The 8,273-nt window shown below is 40.7% G+C and overlaps 1 protein-coding gene across 1 annotated transcript in view; it reads right to left on the bottom strand.

Annotated features, from left to right (window-relative positions):
- Window positions 1-478: 478 nt before the first annotated feature.
- gosr1 (golgi SNAP receptor complex member 1) overlaps window positions 479-8,273 on the bottom strand; it is a 39,477-nt gene continuing 31,682 nt past the window's right edge. The window contains exons 7-9 of the mRNA XM_080772815.1: window positions 7,643-7,672; window positions 3,321-3,403; window positions 479-2,408 (exon numbers count right to left, since the gene is read on the bottom strand). Of these exons, the coding sequence (XP_080628941.1) occupies window positions 2,284-2,408; window positions 3,321-3,403; window positions 7,643-7,672 (238 nt within the window). The 3' untranslated portion in view covers window positions 479-2,283. The remainder of the gene's footprint in view (window positions 2,409-3,320; window positions 3,404-7,642; window positions 7,673-8,273) is intronic.

The raw sequence follows: 8,273 nt of genomic DNA, 5'->3' as shown, positions 1-8,273 counted from the left end.
ACTCAGCTTGGGTTGTTAATAATAAATAAATAATAATTCAGGACCCCTAGAATATAATCCTTTATTTTACATGAACAATTACATTATATTGAAGACTGACCTTAATCATTTGCTGCTATTTTTATACAAGATGAGTCTTTTTCCAATGTTTTCTCTTTTCTGTCAGGATAATTTTAACCATCTTCAAAGAGTGTCTTGACTATTAGATCTGTCATTACATAATCTATTGTTTCCAGGCGAACATACTGTAACATCACATAGACTACTCTTCATTTCGGAGTGGTAAATATAGTACAAGGTCTTAACCCATTCTGGGCGGGAACCCCTTTTGGTGTTTTAAACATTGTTATAATTTAGCTATTGAAAAATAGCAGATCTACAAGCTCGTAGCGCGCTGAGTGGCGCGCTACGAGCTTGTAGGTCTGCTATTTTTTTTAAATCGTGAAAATATTTATTTCAGAAAACTGGAGGATTTGAGGTCAGGCCCGAGGATTCTGTAAACGAGAAACAATGGTATGGTAAAGTGTCAGTGTGGACATGAACATTTTAAAACTATAGTCCCTGCCTCATAAATATAATTAAAACCCTGATACAGTATCTAGTACCTCTCCAAGAAACAGAAGCCATGCCAAATGTTATATGCATCCTACTCCAATTTGCACAGAACCTCCAGAGGTAAATGAGGACAATGAATCAAGTTGAGAGTTGGCTGTCTCTAAAGCCAAGAATAATGATGATAATCATGACAATGATGTGAGCACCCAAACTGATTCAGTAAAAATGTTACAATGCAGTGGCAACAGGTCTATGGCAGTAGCAGTGGCATGCCCTGATGATTGAGATGGGTCAGCGTCTGACATCAACCTCCGGGTGCCGAGGGAGTACGCTGAGCATTGAGCAGCCCACTGTGGGACCACTTTAACCTCTCCCTGAGGCTGGGGATGGTGCCTCAACTCTGGAATCCTCCAACATTGTCTGAGTACCCAAGAATTAAGGAACTCCCCTCTGTCCTCAATGACTACAGGCCTGTTCTTGGTAGCCACAAGACAAGGACAATGCCACACATCATTGCTCTGCTCTGCCCAAATACAAATAACTCTCTGGAGTAACATCCATTCTGAGGACAATACTTAATGACACTGTATTGATTTTCTCTTGATCTTTGGGTTTACTGCATTTGGGGTCATCTGTATTGATGCTGCTCTTTGCTCTTGGTATTTGCATACATTCAATGCTGTCCTCTATACATCCTTTTAACAATCCTGTAACGATTCTGTGCTATTCCAGCCTTTGCAGATTATATTTATAGACCACGTTGATAGTGAAGAATCTCCATTACTTTCCCTACCAATATTTGATTTGACGACATATTGATAAAAGAATAACACTTCAGTCTAACGACACATTAACTTATAGATGTTTGGACTGATAGAGGACAGTTGTCGTAAACCCAACTTACCAGATGTACAGCCTAACCAAAGTATTTTGTCATTTATATCTGCTTTACATACCGGTAGGTTGTTTTTTATTAATATCCCACATTGCTATTGAAAGTGTGTGGTGCAGTACCTCCATTTATATGGAGGTAAACGATATGGCTCCCCAACATAAGTACATGAGTAGCATTGCTATAGTATTGTAATCCCAAAATGTAGTACATTTTAGTAGTTCTTAGTGACCCATTACGCTTTAAGAACAAATAAAAACTACTAAAATAGTTTGAGTACACTTTGTACGTACTGAATATGAATAATTTATTAATGCACATTTTACAACTGATGATTATTAAACCGTCCCCCTTCATTACTTTAAAAGACCATTCAACTAAAAATCCTTGCACCTCAAAATCAATGACATTCAAAATCAGATTAGCAGTCTCTTCAGGCCAAGCTCGGCACAAAGTCTTTCTCCAAGTGAGTGTTATCAATATATAACTATTTAACCACTTAACCACAAACCTTTCATTTTAGACTTTTTACACTTCACGTATGACATGCCCAAAATTGGGATGCCAGGGTTAAAGTGGTTAATATCTAGTCCTATAAGTACATTTTGGTCTCTCTGATCCCTGACTGGTGGTAGAACAGCACCCAACCACCAGTCCTCTTCTTGTCCCATTGCTAAGTACAAATCAGGTAGCTTGGTTGGCTGATGGGATGAAACTGCTCAACAGCCTCCAGAGTTCTCCAATCACCAGGCGTCGTTTCCTGGAAGCTTCCGTGCTCCACAGAGCAGAGTAAATCCACTTCCTTTACAAAAGCTATTGACCACGGGGCCTGTTGGTCAGTGCAAAGCATAGAGCAGCAGCAGAATTGTGCAGACACCGATGACTCCACCTAGGATGAGGGAGTCTCGCCTCTTCCGCAGGTTGACTCGTTGGATGAGGTTGTTGATGGCTGGGAAACGGTCTAGAAGACGTGCATGTTAAGGGACATTCAAAATATACTAAATTGGTTTGTTTGTGCGACTTCTATTATCCAATTGGCTCCGAACTTAGTTGGCACAAACATTGTTCATGGGGTCTGCCCTTTGACAAAGTACTTTTGTCATTACAGAGCCATTGAGATAGATCTCCTTTACTCCGTCGGGTCACAAACGTAGCCTCATTGCTGCAACTGTTCTATCTCAATGGCTCTGGAAGTGTATACTGTGTGTATAATGTGATTGGATCGGGACAACCCTATAGTGTCAGACCAATCACACACAATGGATGTCAGATGTAGACGCTGAAACCTTTTAGTGAAAAGTACGATAGATTCCATTCCCATCACCACTAGTCTGTGTTTAATTTGTTCATGGTTCATTTTGGTTGAGGAAAATAAGGAGGGAATAACTATATGAAACAACTTGCTCTGTGATTCATTCAAAAACGTTTTGCCCAAAGGGTGCTATTTTCTAGTTAAAGAACCACCAACACACCATGAACTTTATACATTATTTTCAATTTCCAGCAAAGGCTCTTTCTCATCATCCAAGTTTTCAAAGAGATAACATATTGTAGACAATCAGTGATTTCCTTATTGGATCAAGTTAACATTTTCTCGTATCCTTGGTTATACAAACACACTGTAAAGCCTCTACAAGCTCACAATGTGTCACATCACAGAGATTTGAATTCTTGTAAATTGTCTATTTTCACTTTTTTCATTTCATTTTTAGTTTGTTTATTTTACTTTTGTCATGTGTACAGAGTGATAACACATGTTATAGAGGCTATTTTGCACTGATGAATGACAACACAGATGAAATCAGAGGTGTGTTTTGACCTTTGGTGTGACCATTGGGCACAAAACGATTGAAAACCACTGCCATAAGGATACTGGCCAAAGTGTTGACCTTGCTCTGGATGGACTTCAGCACTCCCCTTTGTGAGGTCATGTTTTCCTTGGTTGCCATGGCAATACTGGTGAGTAAGGGGAGTGGCACAAGAGAGAGAGAGAGAGACTATGTTGAAACATAACATTGCACCTAGTTGCAGTTCTTATCTCCACATGGTTGTAAAATGCTTTCAACCACAAAAAAAGAATACGTTATGTCCCACAAGTGTCATTAACCTGCCTAGCGAATGGACAGTAGTGGTGGAAACACCATTAGTAGTGCCGCTATGGAAGGAGTGACCGTTCAAAATGAGGTTACAATTGGAAGAGAAGTAGTAGTCAATGCATTCTTGTTGGGTGTAAGAAGAGTCAGTGGTATTTTCCTTCAGCTTAGTGTTTCTGTGCCTGATTTTCACGTAGCCGTGCATCGGTATCACACACCAGAAATAGATAAAAAAGAACATCAGAAGCTATTTTCGTCACATGACACCCATCTATCTATCTATAAATGCACCAAGTCTGTGTGTATGTACAGTACGTCTGTAATTCACGTAACTCGAGAACCGTTCGTTCCACCGACTTCAAATTCATCACACGCGATCCACACCCCCACAGGGAGTGCAGTGCCCAGAGTCGGTCGGACCCACAGTTGTCCAGAACCGCCACAAAAGGCCTGATCACCCCCCAACGGGCACTGTTCTAGTATAAACCAAGTTTAATCAGGCATAAGTGTCTATACATGGGTGTATGTGGTACAGAATATGTGTGCAAGTAGTGCAGTACAGTTTGGCCCTGAATTTATAGTCGTATAGAATTGCCATCATAATGTACTTCTCACCCTCAAAGTGAGGCTTCAGCATCTTTGAAGGCAGGAAAGTGCAGCTGGGCAATTGGCAGGAAAAGCCCAGCCTCTTCACTCGGCTTCTGTGGCATCGGTTACACAAGCTAATCAATATCAACTGCTAAAGCCCACATCTCAGCCCCTCACTGGAGCTGGTGATGCCGAGTGGTGAGACACATCTCAGCCCCTCACTGGAGCTGGTGATGCTGAGTGGTGAGACACATCTCAGCCCCTCACTGGAGCTGGTGATGCCGAGTGGTGAGACACATCTCAGCCCCTCACTGGAGCTGGTGATGCCGAGTGGTGAGACACATCTCAGCCCCTCACTGGAGCTGGTGATGCCGAGTGGTGAGACAGAAGAAAACAGCAACTACTGCATCCTACTCCTTCAACGGTGTCCACTCTCACTATAGAAAGTTTGATCGTAGAAGACGCTAAAATGTTTCGCCGCATACAGGCTAATTCGGGAGATGTTATAATTGGGCAGAGGGCTAACTAAATCTGTTTAAATCCATCTGGATACAACACAGTAAAGAGGCCATGGTCCCTTTCATTCGCAGGACTTTTAGTGCAGCGCTAATAAATCAAAAAGTCTATTTCACAGCACACTAATTCTCCATCTTATTTTAGCAGTGTGAAGGCTTCAGGAGCCCGGCCCCATTTAAAACGCCATCCCGCTAAGACTTCTTTAATTCATGCAGCTCACACCAGCTGGAGCATAAGCAGATGACATATCTAGGCATATAGTGTAAGTAAGATTAACAAACAAGGTTGGCTCTAATTGATTTGCATTTGCAGGGTTGATGATGCAACAGTGAGGCCTCAGCCATGTGCCAAGCAGTAACTATAAGTAGTCAGCCCTGGGGACAAGTTACCTCTAGTCCTGGGTGACAGGGTCACAATGGAAGACATAGATAATGTTACCTCTAGTCCTGGGTGACAGGGTCCCAATGGAAGACAAGCTACCTCTAGTCCTGGGTGACAGGGTCCCAATGGAAGACATAGATAATGCTCAACAACAACACGGATGGATCACTGTGGATGTTTACATCTAGCTGGCAACTTATAAAAGCATATCGGTAAATCCTACAAACAATAAAATAGCATGTGAGTGAGTGTCTATATACACACCCAAAGACATCAAAACCTGTGAACACAAACAGACAATTTGTGTGTTTGAGTTAGGTTGCAGCATTGTATGTTTAAGTAGCTTGCAAAAACAAGGGTCTCGATGTGTGAGGGTGTGTGTAGTCTACAGAGATATGGAGAGAGAGAGGGATAGACAGAAAGAGATGATATGACAGATAGCGATGATCCCATGCCATCCCTTGAGGGTTAAAGTTGCTGACAGTCTCCAGCTCAGGCCAGGGACATCTCACAGCTGTGGATCATGTTCACAGTGAGGAGAAACACATTTGCTGACTCCAACAGCTAGCCTGTAGCATCAGAGATGTCACACAATAAGGCACAAACATGAGCAACCATACACAAATACATGCAGACTTTTCCAGCTGGTCATTATTTGACATTAAGTGGTTGTCAAATAATGAATAAGTGGTTAATAAAAACTTGAATTTAATTGTACAAAGAAGGAAAAGACAAGAAATGAATTGTGCATACTGGCCATTTGTTTTTGCTTCACTATGAAAAGGAAGGGAGGGAAGGACGAATGGTGTCCAATGTGTAAAATGTGCACCAAACATGCATGTTTATGTGCATAAAACTACCTACGGGTTAGGTTGGGGTCATGAGGCATTATTTTGGGGTCGGGGGCTGAAAAGTTTGGGAACCCTTAGTCCAGGGGTATTCAATTAGATTAGTCCGGGGGCCACAACTGTAGAATGATTATGTATGGGGGGCCGCACAGCGGAACATTTGTGGGTTCTCAAAATGTATTTTGTGCTTAAACTGAATGCACCATATAATAGGCATATGTAATCATCATGATGTGAAATAAAAAAATGTGTTGATATGACATCCCAGCTCTGATGTGTAATAATTACACAAAAGCTACACAAATCTTTGGATTGTACTTACTCTGAGATGTCACTGTGCTTGCTTTTGCGTTAATGTTTTTTTTTTATCACCGTTGTGAGTCGGAGAATCAATCTAGTCTGCCTGGTTACCATTACGATATGACATTTAATACAAAATCACAACCATTGTGTGGTTTGATAATAACATTAGGGAGGGAAACAGGAAATAAAATTGGCTGGAGATAGGCTACAGGTCTGTAGGATCGGATACGTTACACAGTGGAAGAACTGATGTACAGTAAATTAACAACTACCCTTTTTTCCTCTGTGTATGAGGAAACGATCCAATATGTTAGATTGATCTATTAATTTGTACAGCCTTGTGAGCTGCCATCAGCCATCACAGAGTACCTTGTACCCCAATGAAACACAAGCATAATGATTGATGATATTTGGCTTTATTCACCAAACGTGGATAATCATATTTGATGATAAAGTGTGAATATTTTTGATGAGCTTTCATCCTTTTTTTGTTCATCAAATTGGTATGATATATGATATGATATAGTACGTTATTGTCAGTTTGCACTGAAATGTATAGTAGTACACTGTCCTGTTTATGCCCATGGTGGTTTTCTGTAATCTGAGATGTATTCTTTTCCATCTACTATTATTCTACACTACTACTGGACAGCTGACAGTGCAGTCTCTACAAATATTGCACTAATCCTTTTGTCCAAATCTGACAGCTCCACATTGCCCTGTTCTTCAGTGTCCTGCCCTCTGCGATTCTTATAAAATGTACCTACTTGGGTTGCACTCAAAATTATACCATACCAAGAGACATGGGGAAGGGATTTGAAAACAAGTTATTTGTAAATGTGTTTCCTATTTGCACGCTTTCATTTGTTGAAGTTAAACAGGGGGTTTCCTTTTTCTTTTACTCAGGAAGAGTAGCCGTTACCATTTAAAACAGCTATTAGGGAATTAGGGATCCTAATAAACTAAACTAATCCATGTTTTTCCACATAGCATTTCACTTGAGGATATAAAATAATAGCTTAATTGTTTAAAGATACATTTCCAAAATGCTGAATCAGCAAACTGACTAAATGATTCACGGTTATAGTAATACATAAATTAATCTAAACATGAACAATCAATCAATCATGATGCTGCACTCAAGTCTAGTGCACTCTTTACATTATACGGGTTAGCTGTCAACTAATTGCATTTAACGGTCAACACAAAAGGTCATCAGCATGTTGATTTTAACATGCAAGGATTACATTAGCTTCTAAATTAGTACTATTCAATTTGTTTAATTGATCATGTCTGTATGGTATATACACTATACCCGAGATGACAATGTCTGGCTAAGCAACGGCTACTTTGTGCACTGATATAAGTGATCATCCTATCTACTGTAAGCCCCTCAATCAAATCAAATCTTATTATGGCAAAATGTGTGATATCAGCAATCTTAAATGACAGATGTGATGTCTCACCTTATTGTGTCATCCATCAGCCGGTCAGAACTGTAAACAAGGAAAGAGAGGGAGAAAGAGGAAAGGGGGAGAAGAGAGAAAACATTGGTCACTAGTTAGCTACTGTATGGAAAGGAGTGTGTATTGAAGGGGACTGGATGAATGGAGCTCCACTCTCTGGGGGATTGGGGAGGCAATGATCAATGCTCTGTTTCTCAGAAACCTGATCAGGTTGCCAGGATAAGCAGGGCTGTGTTCCCTTGCCTTCTCTACATACCTTACTGAACAGCTCCCCTACAAATCTCTGCCTGAGGTCAGAGGCAGGCCCAAGTATAACACAGTGGGACAGAGAGACACTGGCACAAATACAGCAACTCTCAAACTGTGGGCACTTACTTATGTGATCAGATGGATGGGCCATGAACGCTTTTGAGATATTCAAATGAGCCCTGATCCAGAAAAGGTTGAGAACCACTTACTTGAGAGACAACTTAGGACCAATGGTCAAATTGCTTTTGATAATGCTGCTACTCTCTGATTCTTGACCAGTCCATGTTTTATTTATCTTTTTTGCTATTCTACAATGTCTGAGGAACCAGAAATATTATACACATTTGTACCTGTACACAAGATGTCACAATAAATAAAAATG

The sequence above is a fragment of the Protomyctophum bolini genome (assembly GCF_963924005.1).
Source record: "Protomyctophum bolini genome assembly, chromosome: 9".
Lineage (NCBI taxonomy): Eukaryota > Metazoa > Chordata > Actinopteri > Myctophiformes > Myctophidae > Protomyctophum > Protomyctophum bolini.
The sequence above is the reverse complement of the archived record's forward strand: the minus strand, read 5'-3'. Positions and strand labels throughout refer to the sequence as shown.